The sequence below is a fragment of the Drosophila busckii genome, chromosome 3R, assembly GCF_011750605.1.
Source record: "Drosophila busckii strain San Diego stock center, stock number 13000-0081.31 chromosome 3R, ASM1175060v1, whole genome shotgun sequence".
Classification (NCBI taxonomy): Eukaryota; Metazoa; Arthropoda; class Insecta; order Diptera; family Drosophilidae; genus Drosophila; species Drosophila busckii.
The window spans coordinates 15,109,353-15,134,356 of record NC_046607.1 but is presented as its reverse complement, the minus strand read 5'-3'; the positions used below and the strand labels follow the sequence as shown (position 1 = coordinate 15,134,356).

Below are 25,004 nucleotides of genomic sequence, written 5' to 3'. Positions count from 1 at the left end.
TGAGGCGCGTCCTGTAAAACCACTTAAAACATGCCTCAATACATGCCATAAACTCAATGCAGGAAGTGCTTTACTCCTAGCGGAGGGTTGCCTGCCTGCTTTGAGCCACGAGTTCCGGGTAGCAAAAGTACAAAGCCACATTTGGTAAGAAGCCACACACACACACTCACACATAGACATGCAAATACAGACACGAACAGCAGCGCGCATGCAAGACCGACAAACATTTAACCGCCGGCTATGAAATTCGATAAATATCGACAAAGTTTTTGGCCAAAGTCGCGACGCGCCGCCAGCACGGCGAGAGAGTTTATTAAACACAGGATGCGAGCGTTTTGCTCTTCCCTCCTTCGTGCTGCTGCTGCTGCTGCAGCAGTCTTAGCTGTAAGTGGCGCAACTTTGACATAAATATGCAACCCCATCACATATCCGCGTATCCTGGCTGCCACCCAGACTTCAATTATGAGCTCGCGCTCTCGCGTTTTCCAGCTTCGCACATGTCACGGCCCCCCAGGGATTATCGCTTACATTTCCAGTCAAGTGTGTTCGGTTTATTGTGCAAATGTTGAGTTCAGCTCAGACTTCAGATATTATGAGTTTGTCTGCTGGCACAGGTACTCAGCCCCCCCACACCCAACGCACGGCTGTGAGCCGTGTTGATTTGAAAATGTCATAGACACGTAACAACGCAGCGAAGGATGCGCCGCAGGCAGACGCTACAGAGACTTAAAAGAGTTATGCGACACGCATTTTATTTTTATGTTACCTGCGACACACAGACAACAAATAATATTATATAAATTGTATTAGGGCCAAGATGTGCTGCAAAATCCAAATAATAAGAAAAGGCATGTGTAGCACTTGTGCTCCAAATTGAGCAACTGCTGCAGTTACGTTGCGAAGTTTATTGCACTTTAAACTGAAGGTCAATGAGCTGAAGTCCAGTCTGATGAAAATTTCATTCTCTGCCTGTCTGTCTTCAACTTGTGCTTAAATAATTGGCATAGACTGTTAGCTTGTTTTATATTTTACCAAGAAAACTCATAAGCCATTTAGTTAACTATATATTTAAAGCTATGTCAAGTGTGTAGCGACTTCGACTAGCTGCACACTCTGCCTCTTTTTTATTATTATTTGAAGACTCGCTGTCAGGGGCAGGCGTGACATTAGCAGCTGTCGTTGCCATTGGCGCTGGTTTCACGCGAGTTTAACATGAACAAAAAAAAAATCAAATAAAACACTCATACGCACATCAGGCTCGTCCTTGCTCACACACACGCAGGCACACACACTTGGACAACATGACAGTGTCATTGTATTTGATTTTTCATTTTGGATTTTCGTTTTTTTTTTTGCACATTTGCTTGCTGCTGTTCGTCACTGCGCTGACACCAACGCAGGCAGCGACAATTTGTTTAAATCGCCCAAGCGACAGTATAAACTTTTTAATTAATATCAAATATGAAACGTTGCCATAAACGAAAATCAAGCGCATCCCGAATTTGCGACGAATTCAAAAACGAGCGCACACAACGCGCGCAGCTGTCTGACAAAAGTGAAATGAACCGAAGCTTGTTAAAAGTTTTAATTAAATTTATTGTTGTTGCTTTAAAAAGCCCTTTATGCACACTTATTGTTTTTGTTGTTGTTGTTGCTGTTGCTGTTGCTGCCGAGACTGCTGGAAGTAAATGTGAGTCAATTGTTAAGCGTTCAGTTGATGTCATTTAATTATTTAAAAAATATTTCCAACGAAAAATAGTTTCTGCCAACAATAAATTTTATTTGTTTTTACATTTCAAGAAAACATGTTGAGTTCGCACGTTTGCAGGTGTTATAGTTAACTTAGTTTGCAATTTGTAAAGACAGGTCTCAGAGCTATAAGTAAATATATAAATTTTAACAAATATAGCAATAAACTTTTGCTACTCGAAGCGTTCAGCTAGATTCTGTTGTTGTAGTATGGTAATAACGCTGAATGCAAACTTTGCTACCTGTAATATTAAATATTGATTTATAAGACTTTGCAGTGTAAGTTAAAATGTGTCTAAGACTTGCATGAATGTTGCTCTTCATGGAAATAGGAAATATGCCACCTGCAATAAACACAATTGGCCGCTGCACATGTTGTATGAATATTCTTAAAGTACTCTTATATCTTGGCTCTGCATCGATCCAGGGCGTGGCCCACACTGCATTAGACAACTGCTTGAAGTCGTCAACGAACAAATCGCATAGATAGCAGAATGGAAACGTCTGCAGCAGAATGGCCATAAAGGATACAATCATAGGTAAGCACTGCCAGAAATTATCCACGAAGAGCAGAGTCATTAGTGTGAGGCCCAGCACTGAGCCGATGATGACAAATTGCACAAATATAGTGCGTGATATAACAGGACGAATGCTCTCGCAGCAGCTAGTAGAGTATTATTATATGTAGTAGTGCATTAATTATAAACAAATAGCTTACCGTAGTATGCTCTGGTGATAAACAATGCAATGCACAAGCTGCGAATAGTTTTGAGCCTCCGTTTTGTTGGGATCAGCCCGCAGCAGTTGCAGCTGCTGCTTGAGCACTGCCATATGCGTGCGAAATATTATTAAAAACAGCAGATTATATGTATCGTCTGCCACGCCCATTAGCACTGCATAAATGAGCATCACAAATTCAAACAGCAAGTGTATATAAAAGCTGGCAGCGCCGTTGCGCCAATCAAAAAGCACAAAGTACATCATCAATGGCGGCTTGCCAGCCCAAATGGCAGCCATAAACATCGTTGCCACATAGCCCACATAGACGCTGCTGTAGACGAGCACAATGCGATTGCAAAGTGCCACAGATTTGCGCACTCTCAGGCGATCAGCTTGGCTCAGCAGCAGCATGTCCAGTTTATCCAGCAGACACTCTGTGGCTCTCAGGCGCCCAAGCAGTGTGCACACATTGAGCGACTTGGCTATGGCGCCAAAGATGCTTATGAAAGTCTGCAGCATCACAAAGAACTCGCTTACTGACAGCAGCTTAGAGTTCAGCACCAGGCTGAGCACAAATCCGCATGGCAGGTAAATCACAATCAATGCAACGAACAAGCGCCAGCCATATACGTATAGATAATGCTCACTTCCGCTTTGAGGTGCTAGCCAGCCGATTAGCTGCATTACTCGATACAAGTAGTGGCAACAGTCTCGGGACTGTACGCGCAACGTAAGCGCAGCAGGATATATCGATTCAAATACTCTTGGCATTGTATGAATGCAACTGTGGCCAAGCAGCCAAGGGGCTTAAGCTTTTATATGCTGTCAACTCGCCAAAGCAATTGAAAAGAATTCCTAAGTAGGGTCAAGTGTGAAGCACGTCAATCAATCTTGTCTATAATTAAGCTACATGCTATTTTATTGAATATATTATGCTTGACCTACCCCAATTGCCTGCCGTGAATTGTCAGCGTTTATCAAACTGAGTTAATATATATAGCTGGCTGAATTTAATTGGTGCGTATATTTCAATATCAATAGCGAAGCAAGCAAGAAAATGACAGCACAAGAGCTGTGTGTGATCAGCTGCTTATCTGCTTTTACATATGCGGGCAAACAAAAGTTAAAGAGGCCGCCAATGTTATTTAAGGCAGCGCCGCCATTTTGGTTTTACTCTCTCAGCTATCGAAGCGCTTTGAGCGAATTCGAATATGCATGGAAGCAGCGCAGCCGACTCTGGCAAGCAAAACAAAGACAGCAACAGTTGAATGAGCTCAGCTGCTTATCTGCTTTTACACATGCGCACATACAAAAGTGAAAGAGGCCGCGAATGTAATTGATGGCTACGCCGCCATCTTGGTTTTACTCTCTCAGCAGTCAAAGCGCTCTGAGCAAATTAAAATTTCCATGGAAGTAGCGCAGCCGACTTTGGCAAGCAAAACAAAGACAGCAAGAACTCCATGAGCTCAGCTGCTTATCTGCTTTTACACATGCGCATATACAAAATTCAAGAGGCCGCCAATGTAATTTAAGGCAGCGCCGCCATCTTACGCTCTCAGCAGACGAAACGGTCTGAGCGAATTAAAATATTGAAGCAGCGCAGCCGACTTTGGAAAGCAAGTAAGACAGAGACATCAATAGCTGAGTAGATTCAGCTGCTTATCTTTTAAAAAGTTCCTAAAGCTTAAAGTTACCACAAATAGCAATTTAATTGCTAAACTGGCAGCCCTTTTTTTTGTTCTCCCTGCATTCTAGACTAATTTGCATTGCCTCCAATATAAATCTGACTATAAAAGCATCTGTCCAGTTTATGACTTTTTTAAAGCCGTTCAGCCTTTATTGATTGCACTGAAATCTTTTATGGCATAAAATCTGTAGCCAGTTACATGCTTTGCTTTTGCTTTTATTAAAATTATTATTTAAAAATTAATTAAACGCCGTGCATAAGCTTGCAGCTTTTAGCTGACGGGTATGTCGAATAACAATTGTATACCATTTTTAATTTTACATAAATTATTTAAGACGTTTGTATGTTTTCATAGATTTTGATAGTTAAAGTATTATGATTACCGCTTTTCTCAACTCATAAGTAAGTTGTAATGCTCACACTTTGCAGAGTATTTTATCGTTGGCTATATATTGTAGGCTTGTCAGTTTTTAATTTAAATATAAAATATGTAGTTGGCAGCTGTTGATGCAGGCGGCGCCTGTTTTTTTTCCTGCTTCAACTAGCTGTGGTTTTTACTTAACTGGCATTAAACAATTGCACATTTTGTTTAATTAATAAAAGATAATAATTGGGTTTGCCTTTACTAGAGCACTCATTTGCTATTTTATGCAAAAACCAAGCAAGCATCTGATGTGCTGTGTCTATCCTTTGTGCCATTTCCGGCGTGACACTGGCCTGGTGTAAGTGCAAGCGGATCGTGAGTGCCGGACTGAACTCATAAAATGGTTGGCTACGAGTATTTGAGGGGATTTTCTTTTTTGCGCTATCTAAAGCCAAGCCATTGAAAAATGAAACGCGGCAAGTGAAGCTAAGTCAAACACACCAACACCAGCGCACACACACACACATGTCGCTCATGTTTAGAACGGTTTACAAAAAAAAATACGAAAATAAAAAGAAATCATACGAAAATAGGAACAAAATCAAGCGCTTGGCTGGAATTTCATACTGTTGGCATGGCATGTCCGCTCCATATCTTTTCCTCTGTATATGTGTGTGTGCGTGTGTTGGGTTATCCTTTGACAAGCAGCATAAGTGTGGACTCTGGCCTCTGCATGGCACACTTGGCTGCTCTCCTGGTCCTGGCTGCTGTCCATGTTCATGTCGATGTGTTAGCCATTTTATTATATTTGCTCGCAGACATTTTTGCTCTAATACGAAAATGGGATTTTAGGATATAAAAATTATGATAGATTACCGTTGCACACACTCCATACAGATACAGATACTCACACACACACACCAACACATATGCAGTTGACGTGACTCGTTTGGTCTTTGTTTGGCAGCGAGTGCAGCGCTGACGTCGCCGTAAAAATTGCGCCCAGCTTAGCTGCTAAGGAAAATCATTTGATGATAAAAGTGGGCCCTCAATTGCTTTTGTTGCTTGCTTGCTTCCTTGCTTGATGCAACAGCCAGCGTAGCTTTTATTAAATTCATTGTTGGCAGCCAGCGAGCAAAATGAAGGCGCTGGCGATGGGCGAAGCGAAGAACGGCCAACGAATGCTGCAAATTGTTGGCAAGCAGCTGCCACGCAGCGAATCCATCAAAGGCATAGTAATAATAATCCATTATACGAGTGTATAATATGTGAACGTATGAGTATATTAAAAGGATTCACCATATATTTTTATATTAATGCACTCTGCACTTTCGACGCAACGAATAAGTATTTAAGCTATCATGGATTGATCTATTGATTGGAATTTACAATTATTTATAAATATGTCTTGGTAATGTGTGTACATAAATATTTTATCAATTAACTGGCTGAAATAGTTATTTTTTATATACTCCAGTGTAAAGTGCATAATTTTTAACCTTTACATTTCATTATGTTTTTTTTATTATAATACTATCTACTTTATTATAAGTTTATATATAAATAAAACTGTTTTTGTTTATTGATAAGTTGGCGTTTTGCAGAACTAATTCCAAGCTTCCAACCGCTTTTAGCAGCCCTGCATCTCTTAGCTAACGGTGCTTGTACCTACTTAAGTAGATCCGTGTCTCCGCTAAATGTTAAAGCGCTCTCATTAACAGCACGCAAAGGTGAGCACGTAATGTTAGAAACTGAGCACTTTTAAAAAATATCGATATATCGCACTTTGCTAAATCTTTTGTTATTTCCAGCTCTAGCGTAAATTGAAAACCTTCGAAGCTGGCGGAAAATTGCTGCTGTTGTGAGAAAGTGTGTAAAGTAATAACAAAAAAGCTAAACAGCTGGCACTTTATAAGTGCATACAGTTGTGCATAAATTGGTTTTGAGTTTTTGGCTGCATTGAACTCAACTAAAAAGGGAAATCTGAGCGAAAAAAGAAAGCTGCTTTTCGTCAGCAACTCCAAAGTGCAAAAAGCATGCAGCCAAACCTACTTGTTATTTAAAAATAGATTTGAATATGTATGAGCAGTGCTGTGTCTATGTGTGTGCGGTGGTGTGTGTGTGTGTTTGAACGTTGAGCATGAGCATGATAAACGCTTACTCATGCGCAGACATAAGCAGCCCCTCGCTAGCTAGCTGAGTTTCCCCCTCCCCAGCCCGCTTTAAAAGTTGTTTTGCATAGCAGTTTTTTTGTTTTGATTGTTTTGTCTTGTCTTGCTCATCTGGTGTTTCCTGTGAGCACACAAAGGCCGCTTGGCAACAGCGGACAACAGGAGGAACAGCAGCAGCATCAGAAAGCAAAAGCAAATGCAATCTGAACTCAGCTGGCTGAAGCGACGCGGTCGGTCCAAGGGGTGAAGCAGCGCAGATTTGTGAAACCAGCACAGGGCCGGGCACACCTGAGAGTCCAAAACGAGAGTGCCGTTAAACGAGATCTGTCAGATACATTTGCACAAGTGTGCGTGTGTGTGTGTCTGTGTGTATGCGTTGCGACACTCCTCAATAAAAAAGTATGTGTAACACTACGCGAATACAAAACAAAGCAAATGCAAACACACACATATGCAGTATGTACATACGCTACATTTGAATGTCTATATGTATAAATCATCATACGAACGTGTGCAAGTACCTGAGCAGTCGTTAATTGCCAGCTACCTGTTGATGAGAGGCCAAGACAACGCATGGCATTAACTGTTAAGAGTGTGTGTGCATGTGTGTGTGAGCAAATATGGTCTCAAGCGGCTTGGGGCCTGCGTCTGTTTTTGCTTAAACGCATTGCTAAAAACGACAAGTGCTAATTCACTTATCACAGTTTTGATTTGATTAAATTTTATCTAATTGCGGCACACACATGCCAAAGAGAGCGAGAGCGACCAAATGGTCGCACTCACCCGCAGGCAGGCAGCACAAAAGTTTCCCGTACTTTGAGGTGCGATAAGCGACAATACCAACAACAAAAACACGCACACACACACACACACACACACAGAGGCACACGTATACAGCACTCACACGTACGTAGCAGAACGTTCAAGAAAACGCCAACTTGGCTTATTGTCGATCAGTTTGCCAAAGCAACTCGCCACGATCGCAACATTGCGAGGCGTACAAAATAAAAGATAAATAAATATAAATACATATATATCTGTTTGTATGTATGTACACAGCGTTCGCGATACGCGTTTCATAAAATATTACCCAAACCTCGTTCGACAGCGGTAGTTTGACAGTAGTTTGTTTTGTTTTTAGTTTATTTTTCTCTCATCCACTGTGGCGCACTGTGGAGCTGGCGGAAGTTTTTGCTACAAAATGCAAGTGTGGACATTAAAAATAAATCAATAAACAGCTCAACAATAGCTAAGCTATAAAACTTGCTGATAAACTGCAATAACAAATCAAGTCAACGTCGGACAGTTTCGCATAAATTGTTACTGCAAGTGCAAAAGCCAAAGAATCACAAACAGCATTAAATACAAAATAACAAACAAAAACAACAAATCAAAACAAATACAAAATGCTAAAAACAAAATCAAGCGACGACAAACTCGATACGCTGCTCTCGCGTTCAGCGGTGCCGATCATCGATTTAGCCCATTGTGGTAAGTGCAAAAACCTATTTCCCAACAAAAAAAAGCTCTAGCTAAAATTTAATTTATATATAGTATATGTTGCTAAGCGTGCTATTGTTACAGCCATGAGTCATACTTAAATAATTAGCAGCTTTAAATTGTGGTTCGCTTCGCGTGATTTCTGTTGCTGCTGCTGTTGTCGTTGTTGTTGCTGTTGATTGTGCTTGTTTATTATGGTTGCTTAATTTACAAAAAGTACAAGTAAAAACATGTTCAATGTAGTCGCTCTCTTGCTCAATTATTAACTTGTGCAACTGACAACTGACACCTGGGCACTTTCAGTGCACAAGTTAGTCGAGTGTTTCTTTAATTACCTTTGAGACATGTCAAAGTTGTCTTACGCACACGCGCTTAAAATAAAAGTTTAATTTACTTGCAGTGGAATATCTGGAATAGCTTTACAGCACTGTGCACTGTGTTTGGGCCAATAAAAATAAATATTACCAAATTATTGTAGATAATTTTGTTGCTTATCAACGCAGATAGTATCAACAAGCAATTCAAACATTCTAACTCTTTAAGCTAACGCAAATATATGAGCCATGCCTAAATCTACAAATCTGCAAATTGCTTTCGTAAATATTGTATTAAGTCATGCTAGTTAGATTTTGTATTAACAGCTTATCTGCTAGCTAGAGTATTCTAGCTGTTGCATGAACTGTCAACCTTCGACTTCGACGCGTCGTGGCCTTCGTGCTGGCCAAGCTCATTTCGAAACATTAGAGCCATTGACCCCGACTCAACGCTCAAGTCGCTCGTATCAATACAAATTGTAGAGGTTTTTGAACTAACTACTTAATGTCATAGTGCTTCCAATAAATTCAAAGCCAGTAAACAAATTCAATTGCGGAAACTCAAACACAACACGCATTTCAATAAAGATCTGTTCGCGCTACGCTCATTTGTTATTGTTTGCGTTTTGGTCCACATTTGTTACTGCAACTCGCTTGACGGCATTCGCAGCTTGTTAAGTTGGAACACTCACAACATCATAACTGTTGTATTTACACGCTGCCAACTGCTGACAGATGTTGTGACGCAGTTCAACGAGCGTCATCGAAGCCGTCGTCCACTTTAGCTACTGCTCGCTTAATTGGAAAGCAGTTCCAGCTCTCGATGCTGTAATATGTTATTGTAACCCTTTGATTCCAAACCAGTTGTATGCAAATGTTTATATTTATGGCATAATTGTAGATAATTAAATCGAGCTGAATTCCACGAAGCCACATTAATCAGTTTCACTAGAAATAAAAACTTTAAATGCATTTTGTAATTTAATTACTGCTGAAAAATAACACAGAAATATGCGCGCCATTAAATTGTCTATAAATAAAATATTAGTTGTGGTCAGGCATTGATGCAAAAATTCCCCCACGGAATAAATTAATGCTATTAAATTCGCATATGCTTTGGCGTTTAAATTGCGCCATAAATATTGAATTAGTTTTCTTTTTTTTTTTTGAGAACAAATGCGCAACTTGCGGCCCATAGATACTTTTTAACCAAAAGCGTTTCGTCAATAGAAATTCCAATAATTAAAAGCAAAATATGAAAATTTTATAACAGACAGCATACATATGTATCAAAAGAATTTGTGCTATATAATATAAAAGAATGTTGTTTTATTTTGCATTTGCTATTTTGGCAGCGCGTCGATCGCTGCCAATCAAATAATTCGAAATAGAAAATTCAAAGCCAAAAGCGCGTCGATGATCTTCAATCTCTAGCGAACAGCCTTCTCTCTCTCTCTCTCTCTCTCTCTCTCTCTCTCTCTCTCTCTGTCTCTCTGTGCAGTTTGCTGAGCAACGTCATTATGCTGACTCAATTAATTAGCCTCAATATAGCTAAATTAGCCACAAGTTAGCGACTAGCATGTGAGCAAATGACAGATAAATTGAAAAGTGCTCGCAACGCAGTTGAGCGTCTAATTGAATTGCATGCAAACAGTTTAGTGCTATTCAAATGGCAGGCGTGTGTAATAAAATGAAATTGAAATTGAAAGGCGTTGTTATTTTCATAAGCTGAGCATCAATTGATTGCCTGACCTTAGACAAAGCCAATGGGGCATAGGAATTTGCCACAGCTTGGCGACAAGACTCGCTCTCACTCTCACTATTATCAGTGTAAATTAAAGCAAAGCAAAGCACAATACGCACTGATAGGCCAGCGTACAACGTAATTATCATTAACCGTGAATTTTCAGTGCTTATCTGTCGTTTTGACAAAAAAACAGTGCGTCATGTTGTTGATAAGAGTGCTAAGGGTTTTGTTGGTTGTGCGCGTGGGGTGGGGATGGGGTGGTGTGGCTAGAGTGTGGAAATGAAATTGCCAATTATTTATTTATAGACTGCTCATACGCCCCGTGTGTCAACGTCAATACACCTTCATGGAAATATATGCTCAATTGTTTATATTCATTCATATGGCATGCCAAATGAGCAATCAGCAAATTACAACTGCATAATACATACATGTAGCTATATACTATATAGACAAGCTTACTGCTCAACTCGTCGCAATGATGTGATAAGACTTGAAGCAATTTGTTGCCCTTTAAGCTGCCGCAATTTCCGCTCAATTGACAATGACGGCGTTTTATGGCTTTTACCTGCGCTAAGTACATCTCATAAATATATATTTTTCATTTAATTTTCCGCTGCAGTCGGCGCACAGGTAAACTGAGTGCTGGCATTGAAATTGATTGCATTTAGCTGCAATTGCAATTGCACATTGATTGAGTTTGTTAGACGCCTGCAGCTGAATCGACTCGACTCGAGTAATAACATAGCACAACATCAATGCTCATGAGTGCAAATTACAAATTAGATACTTGCTTACATTACGTAAATGGCACGTGCTCGGCTACGCGGCGGCGTGTGGCGATTTGTGAATCAACAAGTGTTTGCTTTTAGCAGCGTATCAGCTATTTATGAGCGCCGTATACATGCGGCTTGTGTTATTATATTTTTTTTTATTATTAGCCATAAAGTTGTTAACAGTTCGAACGTTGATTGGCAACAGCTGTGCTGCTCGATACGTGGAATTAATATTTTAACAAATTTTGATAATAAAACGTTTAGCAACAGTAGTAAATAGTAGCGCAACTGCTTCTCACGCCCACACACTTAACTAATGTTGCTTTTGCTTTGCAGGCATAGAGGAAGTGCCCGTCAAGTCGGTGGTCAACAGAGTGGGCCATCAGCTACAGAAGGCCTTGTCCGAGAAGGGCATGGCGCTGCTGGTTAATCATGGCATTTCCGATGAGAAAGTAAGTGGGTACGACGCTACAGTAACCAGCATTTAATTGGTTTGTTTGCTTGCAGCTGAAAACCGCTTGGGATCATCTGGATGACTTTGTCAATCTGGAGGCGGATGTCAAACAGCATTATATACGCAGCGATGGCGATAATCACGGCTATGTCAGTCCGGGCATTGAGCGCTTTGATGGCAAGACGCCAGAGCTGCGTCATGCGTTCAACATATGCACATTGAATGCACAGAATCTGCCAGAGGAGCCGCTGCCAGGCTTTGCGGATCACATCAGCACGCTGGCGAATGACTTCAAGGCGCTGGCGAGCTTCATTCTGCAGGCGCTGGCCGTCTCGCTGGACATTCCGCACACATTCTTTCTGGAGAAACACTCACACATGCTGTCCGGCGATCACGACAACATGACCACACTGCGTATGCTTTATTACCCACCGATTGTCGATGATGAGCCTGGACATAGCACCAACGATGTGATCAAGGGCCGTTGCCAATACAGTTATCAGCGTTGTCTGTCCGATCAGCCAGACTTTCGTCCCGAGCACAATCCGCGCGACGACCTCAACGAGCTGGACGGCATGCACAACAATCAGAATGGCGATGGAGCTGTCTCGGAGCACAAGCTGCCCAATGGCGAGGTCATACGCTGTGGCGCTCATGTGGACTATGGCACATTTACGCTGCTGTCGCAAGACTCGGAGGGCGGACTGGAGGTGAAGCTGCCTGGCAGCGAAAAGTGGCATCGCGTTGGCCACTTGCCTGGTGCCATATTGGTCAACTGCGGTGAAATACTGTCTATCTGGACCAAGGAACGCTATCCCGCTTTGGTGAGCACGCAACATTAAGTATACGCCAGCGTTTAGCTTATGCTTTTGTTTTGTTTTTGCAGCAACATCGCGTTGTCATACCAGAGCAGGAACACATACGTGCGCGTGGTCGACACTCCATTGCATTCTTCTGCCATCCAGATAACATAACGATGATATCTCCCAGCGATTTGCCACAAACAGAAGCCGAACAGAATGCAACGTGTCTCAAGCAGCGCAAGAAATCGTTCAAAGCAGCGAAAGAGCGGTCAGTACAATTAACTTTTAAACTTGCACTTTGTACTTATGCTGATTTATTTTTGTAGCGTCTACAATGCGTATCAGATCATACAGAAAAAGTTCAAGGAAACTTACAGCAGCAACAATCACTCTCAATGACGTTGAGCTGCTCCATCAGTCATCAGTCATTGGTCAAGCTTGAAGAGAATTGCATCGTATAGCGTAGTCAAAGAAATAAGAATCAAATACAAAACACAAACACACACACACTTGTTGCATCAATCTTTTTTAATTTAATTTGTATTTTTATTTTTATTATATACGATTGTAATTGCTTCATTTTCTTTTTAGTATGTATAATATTTATATACAAATACACATGGAGAAACACACATTATTAACATTTACTTAATGAGACAGACAGTCAAAAGTTGACTCGAGAACCGATTGCCTGATACTAAGCTTGGATACGTTGCAACAAATTGTTGTCATATTGTATATATGTATATATATAGTTAGTTTTTCTTTGCTACTTTTCACACAAACAACACAGTTAACAATTATTTTCTAACGCATACACAGTTAAGTTCATTTTTGTTTCATATTGTAATTGAATTACAGTGTAAATAATCTATTATGCATTTTATCTTTTGGACATTTATGAGCGTAATTGGCTTTGTTGTATACGTATAGGTGTAAACACAGACACACAGATGCACACACACATACGTACTATGACTTATAATTATTAGCTTTAGCTCGTATTCAACAAAGGGAAAACAACAAATTTAATCAGTCATTAAAATAGAAATATTTATGTATGTACAGTGGCTGCCAAAAAGCGTGCAAACAAATAAGTCGTAAACAAAACAATTGTTTATTGGTTTAGTGCGCATACTGCTGCGCTCGACTGTGATCGATTTAGTGCGCCACAAGTATTTGCTTTCATATTTGCTTAATTCACATATATGAGACTTTAAGTCACATGCTTCACAGACATGACAGACGACGAACTAAGCAAACAAACAAATGAGCTGTCGCATGTTTAGATTGTTATTGTTGTTGTTCTTGATAGTTGATTGCTGAATGTTAATAAAAACAGTTGTGCACACACAATTAAAATATGACACGATGAACTTTTCTTTAAGTTCAACACTCAAATATGCGGATGTGATGCTTACACATTTATTTCTTGTATTGCTATTTATAAATTTAATACTCGACTGCGGTCAGTGAGCTGCAAATTGCAATCACATTCTGCATTTATTAACTCAACACTTGCAGCTGTTAACTTAATCAATTATGGCACAAATTTATTTATATGCTTTAGACTAGGCTAATCGACTGAGTTCAGGTCTCTGTTGTCTATGAGGCTGAGCTCTTAAGCTGCTGCCTTAGACAAAGCCTGAGCTACTGCAAATTGCGTATGCACTTGTTCATTAAAATTTGCTACTTGAGCGCGCAAACAAAGCCAAAATTTCCACGCTTGATAAGCTTATCTGTATGAATAATTGCTTTGTTTTAGCCGAAATAGCAGCGCATAAATAAAGTACACTGTGAGAAATGAAAGCATAATTGGCTACACTGTTAACTGTCTGGCTTAGATTGTCATTGGGCATTGCAAATCAATAAGAGAGTCTATAAGTGTTGTTGTTAGCAACTAAATGATGTGGTAGAGTCTACTTGGCAGCTAGCTAGTTAATCGGTGTACAAGTATATATACTAAATTCTAGTTGAGCGCTAACTAAACTAAACTAATGCGCTCAGATTGCGAGTCGTGCACAAATGTGTTTCTAACAGCATTTTTTTGATGAGACTTGAAGTCGCGTTTTAATGTTTACTCGTGTGTGGCTAATAGACCCAATGGATATGTGAGTAATAGTAGCTACCACTAATAAATAAATATGTTTGTTTGTATGTTCGCTAGTAGAAGACATGCTTCGCTTATGTTTAAATCTACGCCAACACACACACGCCTTAACATTTATGTATATAGTATGACATCAATTAGCAACGTAAATGTTTCAAATTCAATTTCAATTTCATATACGTATATCAAACATTGAATACAATACAAGTATATTTATATATAAACACTGCACTAAATGCCAATATGCTGTTGCTTGAAACTGTTGGCAATATATATGTGAGGAATGTTTTTTTTATTCTTGATATTTTCTGTTGCTCAACAATTTCAATTTAAATTCAATTTGTAAATATTTTATATCATATGCTGCTATTTTTACTTTTATTTATTGTACATTCTGCACATATACATAGTTGCACTTATATATTTGCACATCAAATTTCGTTAAAGATTTTTATTTTGTTTAATTTTTTGAAGGCTTCATTTACTTCTGTGGGATTGTCGTGTTTGTTTTCTTGTATGTATGATTACCCTTTTATACTTTTACATTTACCTGTGGGCTATATATATATATATATATATAGGAATAGCTAGCTTTTTTAACAATTATGGTCTAGAGAAGCGCAACAGTTGCAGTTACAGTTACAGTTAGAGAGCTTAGAACTTATTTAGTTGGTGTAGAGCGGATGCAGCTGCTGCTGCTCCTGACCCGTCATTGTGGGCGAGACCGCATACTGACGCGCACGCATCACACTCATGTGTATCTCCGTCGAGGCCGTGGAGTTCAAGCAGCCGGGCAACTCACCCGAATTGTCTCTGTTGCCAGCGGTGTTGCGTCGAAGATTTCCAGCTGCGCCGCCGTTGCCATTGCCACGAAACTTGGCGCGACAATTGATGAACGCATAGGGACAGCAGCTCTGCAGAAGAAACACACATGAGACAGAGGTAGACACATGGGCATGGGCATAATAGCACAGTAGCAGACGCAGACACAGGCAAATTAAGTATTTATTATACAGCTATGTTATATAGATTATTAATGTTGTCTACGCACTGAAAGTTGAGGCAAACGCGTTAATGAAACGACATCGGGCAGGGCACACAAGATGCGCTTAATAGTCAAGCAGCGCCATAGAGACAAATACAACAGGAGAAAGAGACAATGTGCTGGCGTTGAAAAAATGCTCCGGGGGCGTTGAGCTTGCGAGTGTGTGGGACATCACAGAAAATAAAACACAAGCACACGAAAAAATTCAAAACAAAATAAAAAAAAGGCTGCATTCATTTCAAAAAAGGGACTAGCTATATATATAAAATATGTATATGTATACGTGTGCGTGTGTGTGTGTGGGTGTTTGTTTATGTTGAAGAGTGCTGTGTGCAAATGTAAATTTTGCGGTTCTTTGTGGCTCACAAGCCAAACAGAAAGACAAAAAAAAAGATGTGCACATTTGCAGTTGTTTGTTTCGCTGGTAACAGGTGTGAGCTTTAGGCTTAGTTTATGTGTCAGTGTGTGTATGTGTGTGTGTGCATGTATAATATACTTATGTAGGTTTCCAATTTAAATATTATTTATTTATGTTTTTGTTGCATACTTTAGCGGGCATTTTTAAGCCTTAGACAACGCAGCAGCAAGTCAAACGTCAGCTGTGCAAGTAGTATGAGTATTGAAGTCAGCATGAATAAGAGAAAGTCAGAACAGAGCATGAGTATGGCCAGCAGCCGCACAGATTTAGATTTAGAGCTTAGAGTTATAAAGATAGATATATTGTAAGAGAAAACGCAAGCGACAAGGCAGAGACAGAGAGCGTGCAAAGAGCGAGCGAGCGAGAGAAAGAATATGCTGCAGGCAATTGACAGTTTAGCAGCAATGAGAATCGTGACATGCTGGCAAGCAAGTAGCATGTTGCAAGTAGCATGTGGCATGAGCACGTTGCAACTATCTATCTATCTATGCTATGCTGTTGAGCCAAGTCTACGGAGGCACTAAACGTCGGCACTATTTGCCAATATAGCTACCAGCTAGTCTCAGGCATGGGCATGCCTGTGGGCGTGGCCGTTGACGCATTTTCTGTTGCTGCTGTTGTTGCTGTTGCTGTTGAGCTTGCGCCTCCCACTGCTGCAGCAGCTGCATTCAACTAAGTCTGCGACAAGATAAGGCCAACAGCAGCAATGTTGTTGCCACATTGTTGGTTGTTGTTGTTGGGTGAAAGGCGGCCTCCAAGCAAACAGTTACAGTGAGTACTCGCTGCGCAGCGAACTTACCTGGAGTGTCTTCTTGAATGCAGCACGAAAGTCGCGATTGAAATAGGCATAGATAATGGGATTCAGCGCCGAGTTGAAGTAGCCAATCCAGAAGAGTATGCCGACGACCAAACGGGGTGTCTTGCAGCTATCGCACAGCGTGAATGTGATGTACCTTTAAGGCGAGAGAAGTAATTGCAAACAATTTAGCAATAATCAAAATAAATTGCGAGCCATTGACGACGCACCAGACAAAGAACGGCAGCCAGCAGAGCAGAAAGGCGCTCATGATGATGCCCAGAGTGCGTGCCGCCTTCCGTTCGCGCCGCATGGTCGTTATGGTTGACTGCTCCACTTGTATGCTGGGCCTTGGCTTTGGTATTTGACTAATCTGCAGATGCTTCTCCAGCAGCAGAGCGGCCACTTTTGATCTGCGAATAATTAGCATTAATTGCTACAGTAGCAATAGCAACAACAGCAGCAGCAGCAATTGCTGCCCCAAAATTAATTTGTGCTTACCTGTAGACCAAGCGCTCCTGGCGGTCGGCCTCTTGGTAGATGCGATAGTACATGGAGAGCATCACAATTCCGGGTATCCAGAAACTCATCGATGAGCTCACAATGGCATAGGCCTTGTTCACTTTGAATTCGCATATCTGTGAATGTAATTTGATGTGATTAGTGGCCCCATCATCAAGCACTCTTAAATTAAGTACCATAAATCAGCTTGAAATAGTTGCCTGCAACTGCTTATTGTATAAATGTGTAATAAATTGGAAAGCTAAATGGCAATGCAATTGCATTTTCTGGCACTATGCGGCGTATGCGTAATGTGATTATTACACTCAAGTGCTGGCAATAAAATAAAAGAATACGCAATTACAGCTGCCAGCAGTGCTACTTGTAAGTCAGCACAAGGCAGTCTAATCAGATTTATGCGCGACTTGGCATATGCATATTAAACAAAACAAACAACAACAACAACAGAAGCAGCAGCAACAACAAGAGCAGGCATAACAAGTTAAACTAATTAAATGCCAACTTGACTGCTAATATATGCAAAAGGGCTTTCAATGAGCAGACGCAACGCTTTGCACCAAGGCGCAAATTATACACAGGCCCATGGCACATGGCACAGCCAGAGCCACAAATACGCAAACGCAAATATAATTACATTTATTTATACATCAGCATTTCCTAATGCGCTCATCATAACCAACAGCAGTCATCGCAGCAGCAGCACTTGGCAACAGTTGTTAATAATCAGCTTGGTTTTGGCTGCTGTTTAACCAGCATAAAAACTAGGCCAAGTTAACTGCTTGACTGTTCAATCAGTCAGCCCGGGCGAGCACGTGCTCATGTCGAAAAAATTCCAGCAATAAAACGCCACCAATAAATATGCCTGCTGTCAGCTCAAAGCTCAAAAGGCGTAAAAATATTGCCACACACACACACACACACACATGCGAAGATAAATCAATTTTCAAGGCTTCAAGGTAAGCACTAATGGCATATAGAGCAGAACTATTATGTAGCCTACTTCGTGGCGCACTTGTGACAGCAGCCAAAGTAAAAATAAATGTCACATCGTAGCAAAAATATCTTGGCAAAGCAGAGATTAATGTGCCATAATTCGATTGATTAAAATTGATATTTTGTGCTAAGACCTTTAACCTTTAAGGCTTTTATATATTACTTGGGCAAATGGGATTAGTTTGTAGAATATTGAGGCCTGCTTAGGTTGCAACTGCTCAAACGCTTTTAAATTATTGAGCATTGAGTATGGATAATGTAGTTAATAGTTGCAAATTATTATTTATTAACATTAAACAATAAGCATTGTTTGATCTGAATATTTGTCGCATTCTCTTATATTTACATAGCGACCATGACCTCAATTACTGGCAGAAAAAAGTTCGCTTAGTCAGAAATATAAAAATATGATAAATTACAAATAAAACGAATCGTCGCTGATGAAAGCTGGCAAAACTATAAATATTTTTGTGCAAAAAGTAAATATTGTCAGTTGTCCAATAAATTTATTTGTGTTGGTTTAAAATTCAACCGAAGCTGTTTGCAATTATTAATGTACGAGTTCGGACTTCGAATATAAGCTGCATATAGAACTTAGCTACAGTTGCAAACAAAACTTATGCATCTATATATGGAATCAATGACAGCAACTACTGCTGAACTTACATGTGGATTCGATTTGAGATACTTCCAATTATCATTGGTCGTATACCAGCCTGAGCAGATGGGCAAGAATGAAAGCAATGCAGGCGATAGCCAAACCATCAGCAGCATGATGAACACACGTCGATGGGTCATTATAAGCGGATAGTCTAACGGTTGTACTATAGCGTAGTATCTGCAACAAAAGCAGTAACAATTAATTAGTGCAGTTGCAGTTGCAAGTCTAATAAGCTTACCTGTCCACAGATATGCAGCAGAGATGCATGATGCTGGCCGTGGAGAAGTAGACGTCGAAACTGTTCCACACATCGCACATTAGCGAGCCAAACATCCAGCGTCCCGAGATCTCGACGGATGCATTAAATGTCATGGCACAGAGTGCGACAAGCATGTCGGCCACTGCCAGTGAAACCACAAAATAGTTGGTAATGATGCTGCAAATAGTTTGAGAGAGATAGAGAGAGAGAGATGCCGGAAAAGACACAAAGTTTATGTTAGATACGCCACAGAGCATAAACTTGGTAAGTTGTATATAATGATGGGATATAATGCTGTTGTAACTGACAGATTATGAGCGTAAGCGACAAGCGTGTTGGGGCGGCATAAGTGGCTTATATGCTTAAATGGCTTAATTGTTAATTGGCTTAAATTTGCAGGCCGGCTAACCGAGCAAACAAACCAACAACAGCAGCCACACAACGCTTAAATCAATTATGAGCACACGGCGTATGCGCAATATTCCAGCAGTTTGTCGCTTTAATTTCCACAACTTAAAGCCAGCAGCAGCAGCAGTTACAGGAGACGCACACAAACCTAATTATAACCTACACCCACCCACAGCAACCGCAGCTGGCTGTGTGGACGAACGAACGTAGCTGGACACTTGTTGTTGCTATTGCTGTTGCTATTGCTGCTGAGTCTTAACAACCGCAAAAGTGCACAAGCCAAACTATGCAGAAATAAGCAATAAAGAAGTGTTGCCTTAAAGCCGATTAAAGCAAAGCTCTAATAGCAACAACTGCTTGACTACCAAATCAACTTTTACTTTGCCTAAGCCCGGGAGCTCAACAAAAATTACAATTTTTGCACTTGCTGCATGGAATGGAATGGAACTTTGTTGGCTAGTGTAAACAGTTTTAGCTGTGTGGCCATGTTCTTCTTGCTCTGATGCCTTGGCATCAAAGTTTGTTTAATTAGCGCGCCGGAGATTACATAGGCCTGGACGACGTCGACGAAGGTCCAGCGAGCAGCAGCAGCACTAAGGAGTTTTATGCTAAATGAAGCCTTAATTATCACATGGCTATTAGTTTTGGCACACACACACACACGCGATAGTCACGTTAAGTAGCAATGCATGTTGAGCATAATGAAGCTCAATTTGGCAGTGGCAGGATTTAAAAATGATAATACAACGGGTTTCAGACAGCTTGGCTAATTGCCCGCTGCGACTTGAGCAAATGCTAAATGAGCCTGCTCAAATGTCAGCTGCTTAAATGTTTACCTGTGAGCCTGTTGTCAAGGCTGCCTACGCTGCCTGCCAAGAGTTTTGCACCGTGACATTGAACGCCAGAGGGTTCTATGTAGGCGTTAAGGGCGTGGGGCGTGGACGTGGGCGCGTCGGCGTGCCAACCACGAACTTTTCGCTGCTGCTGGTTAATGTTGTTGTATATTTTATGTTACTTAAATGCCAGCGCCTATGTAAAAGATATATGGAATTTATGCCAGAGACACGTACAAAATTATGAACAACTCAAAGCTCTGTGGGTCGTCAACCAACCAACACACTAAGCAGCTGCATGTGTGTGTGGGAAAATTTATGTATGCGCCCTTTTTGAGGCAATAATTTGATGTGTGTGTGTGTGTGTGTGTGTGTGTGTGTGTGCGTACGCTCAGTATTAACATTTTCGATATAATTACGCACGTTTCGGACATTTGACAATACTTAAATAGCAAAAAGACATAAGAAATGCGGGTCAAACGCACAGAGAAATTAAGCTGGCACACCCAGGCCCCAGCTCGAGCCCCAGCCCCGACCCTAGGCTAGGTGCGAAGTTAACAAATTTTGTGTGTGGCACGCAAACTGCTCGAGTTTATGATAAATTATGACAAACTAATGGCCGCCCCAAGCCATGCAGAGAGACTCAAGCTATTGTCCTTGACAAAATGCTCTGCTACAGCCACAGACAATGAAGCAATGTGTCTATGTGTCTGTGTGTGTGTGTGAGTCGTAACAATTCAATAAACCGCAGCTTTTGTTGTTGTACTTACCGCAACTTTCGATGTCGCATAACGGATACAATCACCAGCATGTTGCCCAGTATGGCCGCCAGTATGATGAAACCAATAATGAAACACTTGACAATGACGAATGTCAAATGTGCGCTGCCAGCGTCGCTGCCCGCTGTCGCGCCGGTCGTAGACGTGCTGCCATTAGCTGCTGCAATGCTCAGAGCCAACGAGCTGCCACTGCCGCTGCCGCTGCCACCGCCACCGCTCATGGTTTCATCCATATTAACCAGTCCATCCGCTACAAAATTTAAATAACTCGCTTGCGTGCCGCTCGCCTCCAGCAGCAGTGGCATATAGATAGCCTGTGATTGTGATTGTGACTGTGACTGTGACGGTGACTCGTGTGGCTGCTTTACGCCCAGTTTTTGCAATAGCATTGTCATTGTTCTATTGTTGAGCAGTTAAAGCACGAAGCGCTTGCAATTGTTGTGCGTGTATTGCTGCCCCAAGGCGCAATTGGGGCTACTGCCAATTGTCGTTGTCATTTGTCCTTGCTGACTGAGTGACCGTCGAAAAGTCTGCAATTGAAAATTGTATTTAAACGATTTATTAGTGCTCATATTTCATTTGATTGCCGTATACAAAGCGCTAGCATTCGATTTGTATCAATTTGCGGCAGGCAAACGTGCCAACGATTTGTCATTAGATATAGACAGCGCACACGCCCTACAGCTCCAGCGAATGCCTATGAACATGCAAATCCACAAACAAGCCCATAAACACCTAGCTGGGCGCCTTTGATGGCACTATGCATAGCAGCAGCAGCAGCGGCGGCAGCAGCCATGACCGCAGGCAGTTGGTTACAGCTGAAAAATAAAGCGCAAACAAAGCTCGCTCTGAGCCTTTGCGTTGGCTGTTGGCTTGACAAATTGTATGCCGAGGCGTGGCCCTGGCGTGTGCGCCTAATGCAATTTCACTCTAACTCAATTGGCTTAATTCAGCCTAAACAGCATCAATGTGTTTGCCTCGAGTAAAACGTTGCCATGTGGCAGCGCAGAAAAAATTAAAAAAAAAATAAAAAGAGATTTTAACTTCCTTTTGCCTTTTTGTTTTGCGGCAGCAGCTGTCGCCTGTCAAAAAATTTGTGCCACGCCTATCATTAGCACAAGTTAAAATTTTCAAATTATCTGCTAGCTACAGTTTGTTATCAAGCGCTTGGCAAATTATGTTTGAATATGTTTGCATAAGTGCGTATAAGCCCTGGGGCTGCAATCATTTATGGCTTTGACTTTCAAGTGGGTACGACAAGCAAATAAATATTAAAAAGTTGCTGCAACTTTGACTTAAATCAATAACACGCTCAATTCTGAAAAGCAAAATGTTAAACCACAAGCTGCGTTATTTCGCTCTTTATGCTTTTCTCTCCTTTTTTTCCTTTTTTTGCTGCTGCTGCTTGCCAAGTGCTTTTGTCAAACGCATTGACAATGCTTCAACAACAATAACAGCTGCAGTTTCTGGGCGCTGGCAACTGCTTCAGCCTCAACACGTATACGCCGTGTGCGACAGCAGCTAAAGATTGCCTTTAACAATACAATACAAAAGAGCGCTTCAGGTATGGACGCAGCAGCAGCAGCAGTTCCACTCACACTTCCCTTTCCGCTCTCTCCGCACACACCGCATCAATCTCAGTCTTGAAGTCGCGCGCAGCACGCGCTGGCGTCCTTTGCTTTCGACTTTTATTTGTTGTTAAAGTATCTGGGATTTGGCTTCGGCTTGTTTGCTTTAGGGATTCATTCAGGCTAGCAGCGTCGTTGCCTGTACAATGGGCACATATGCTTCAGCTTGCAGTACAGTGGGCAATTTATTTATAAACTTATCTCGGCCTGCTCAACGTCTCTGTACATGTTGTCATTGTTAAAATGCAATGATGAATGATTTTGACTTTTTTTTTTATACTTATAAGCTTTTGTTTGCGTTGCCCTGTTGGCTTATAAGTTATTTATTTGCACTTATTCTTGCTTATTTGAATTTTCCTTGTGTTTATTTACATCTGAGGCATTTGGGCCAAAAGCAATGCCCAGCTATTTGCTTGGGATAGCAAAGCTTTATTTACACGCACACACACACATACACACACCCATTCAACCGCAACTGACGCCATTTTATACAGTTGGGCTGACCGCATTTATGTTTGCACTTAATTACATTTTCGCTTTTGCCTTAATTGCAATAAAGAAATACTTGGCTCTGCGTTTTATTGTATTTTAAAGGTTCTTTTTCTTTTCTTTTCTTTTTTTTTGGCACGCATTAATTGAATCTTTATTTTTAAGCTAAGACGATCACGGCGCTACTTCATTAATCACAGCTGTATTAGGGTCTCGGGTCCTTGGGCAGCTGCTTATTTAATTGAGAGGAGCACTAAAAGGACCAAGCAGAAATGAAATCAAGTGAAATGAAAATGTTCTGCTCAACTGATACGCCAACAAATCGAGTGCCAACGAATCGAAACTAATTGGGCGCCGTAAAATATGCAAAGATAAGAGAACTTGTGGTCAGGCTCAGCGCTGGCAAAAACAAAAGGACACAAGACAAAAGCAAATAATTTTTGTTAATGGCAAGCATTTGGTCAATCGCATAGAAAGCGAATCTTTGAACTGTCTTTGACAAATGCTGCTGCCTGTCCTTTGACCTTGCCAGCTGGAAGGCCAATCAGCTGCCATAGCGGAAGTGGCGGTTCAATTATTCATCCCACACACACACAAATTGTATACCCTTGATAAAACGGCATGCAACATATTCCATGCCACACGCGCATGCTTCCAGTTGCTGACCACACTCCACAACTGGCCAGCCAGAGTTGGCCTTAAGACATTTACATTTTAAATTGCTGCAAATACATGTATTTGCATTACGCCAGCAAAATGCTCGCTCTACAAATTTTCGAGCAGCATTTTTATTTCTACAGCTTTACACAATTTGAGTATGGTTTACATAACACACACACACACACACACACACAGTAAAATTTAAACTGGCTGTACATTTTTTTGACGGCTTTTGCACTTTTTGGCAGGCTGCTGACGGCGACAACTCCTGCGGCTGCTGCTGCGGCTACTGCTGCTGCGGTTTGCCAAAAATATACGAAAATATCCAAAAACTCACAGCGCTTGCAAATTAGCTGAAAATGCATATGCTGCAATTATAAATGCCAGCATCTAATTTCAAGGATCATTGCATGCTGTGTATATTTACTATACTTGTGCTAAATTTAGTATGCAGCAAAAATAGCACAGCTATGTATTAAAACATTTAGGTTAAGCAATAAACAAGCAGACAGCTTACCAAATTTCTTGCTGTCTGTCTGTCAGTCTGACTGACGCAATTAGCCCGCATTATTAAGTGTGTAATTAATTTAAATTTAAACTGGCAGCGAAAGTTTTTAAACCTTTTAATTAATGAATGTCGCTGAAATTTAACAGTTGCCAAAAGTTTTATAAGCGCTGCTTGGCTTTTATGCATATTTCATATACTAAACCATGCGTATGCGTAATATTTTGCATATCACATTTTATTGCACATTTCAGCAGCTTTGATTGTCGAAGCGCAAAGTACCGCAGCATACCCAAATGTATGCTGAATAGAAACATTTCAATTGAAAAGCGCATAGAATACGCAAATGCCAGTGCTAAAACCAAATAATAGATAAAAGATACTACGAGCAGTAAATTTCAGATAAACCGAAACACCGCTTTAAATATCATAAATGGAAGTGACTCAGCGGTTGCTGCGTATGCTTAATATCGCAGCCACACGTAGAGCGTGCAAATACAATTAGACATGGGCAAATAGCTGCGTGACTAGAGCAAGAGATTGTCAGCTAAGTCTAATGGACAGCAGGAAAACAACGCGCGGAAACAGCTGCGGAAGTAAAAGATGAAAATCA

General features: G+C 41.0%; 3 protein-coding genes across 4 annotated transcripts; 1 reads left to right on the top strand and 2 right to left on the bottom strand.

Moving 5' to 3' along the window:
* Positions 1–1,922: 1,922 nt before the first annotated feature.
* LOC108601332 (odorant receptor 59b) lies at positions 1,923–3,153 on the bottom strand. The gene is made up of 3 exons (XM_033293935.1): positions 2,468–3,153; positions 2,056–2,413; positions 1,923–1,991 (listed from the first exon to the last, which is right to left on the bottom strand). The coding sequence occupies exons 1-3, from the start codon at positions 3,151–3,153 to the stop codon at positions 1,923–1,925; spliced, it is 1,113 nt and encodes a 370-aa protein (XP_033149826.1).
* A 3,220-nt stretch (positions 3,154–6,373) lies between these two features.
* On the top strand, positions 6,374–12,809 carry LOC108604783 (1-aminocyclopropane-1-carboxylate oxidase). Of its 2 annotated transcripts, XM_017994381.1 has the most exons (6): positions 6,374–6,389; positions 7,833–8,182; positions 11,365–11,480; positions 11,536–12,306; positions 12,369–12,553; positions 12,612–12,809. In XM_017994381.1, the coding sequence occupies exons 2-6, from the start codon at positions 8,098–8,100 to the stop codon at positions 12,682–12,684; spliced, it is 1,230 nt and encodes a 409-aa protein (XP_017849870.1). In that variant the 5' UTR covers positions 6,374–6,389; positions 7,833–8,097; the 3' UTR covers positions 12,685–12,809. The 2 variants fall into 2 exon arrangements, with proteins under 2 accessions (XP_017849870.1, XP_017849869.1); XM_017994380.2 differs by lacking the exon at positions 6,374–6,389 and having other exon boundaries at positions 7,673–8,182.
* A 55-nt stretch (positions 12,810–12,864) lies between these two features.
* On the bottom strand, positions 12,865–21,633 carry LOC108604593 (octopamine receptor beta-1R). The gene is made up of 7 exons (XM_017994127.1): positions 21,101–21,633; positions 19,069–19,266; positions 18,836–19,007; positions 17,156–17,292; positions 16,885–17,067; positions 16,658–16,811; positions 12,865–15,309 (listed from the first exon to the last, which is right to left on the bottom strand). The coding sequence occupies exons 1-7, from the start codon at positions 21,502–21,504 to the stop codon at positions 15,061–15,063; spliced, it is 1,497 nt and encodes a 498-aa protein (XP_017849616.1). The 5' UTR covers positions 21,505–21,633; the 3' UTR covers positions 12,865–15,060.
* Between the last annotated feature and the right edge of the window lie 3,371 nt (positions 21,634–25,004).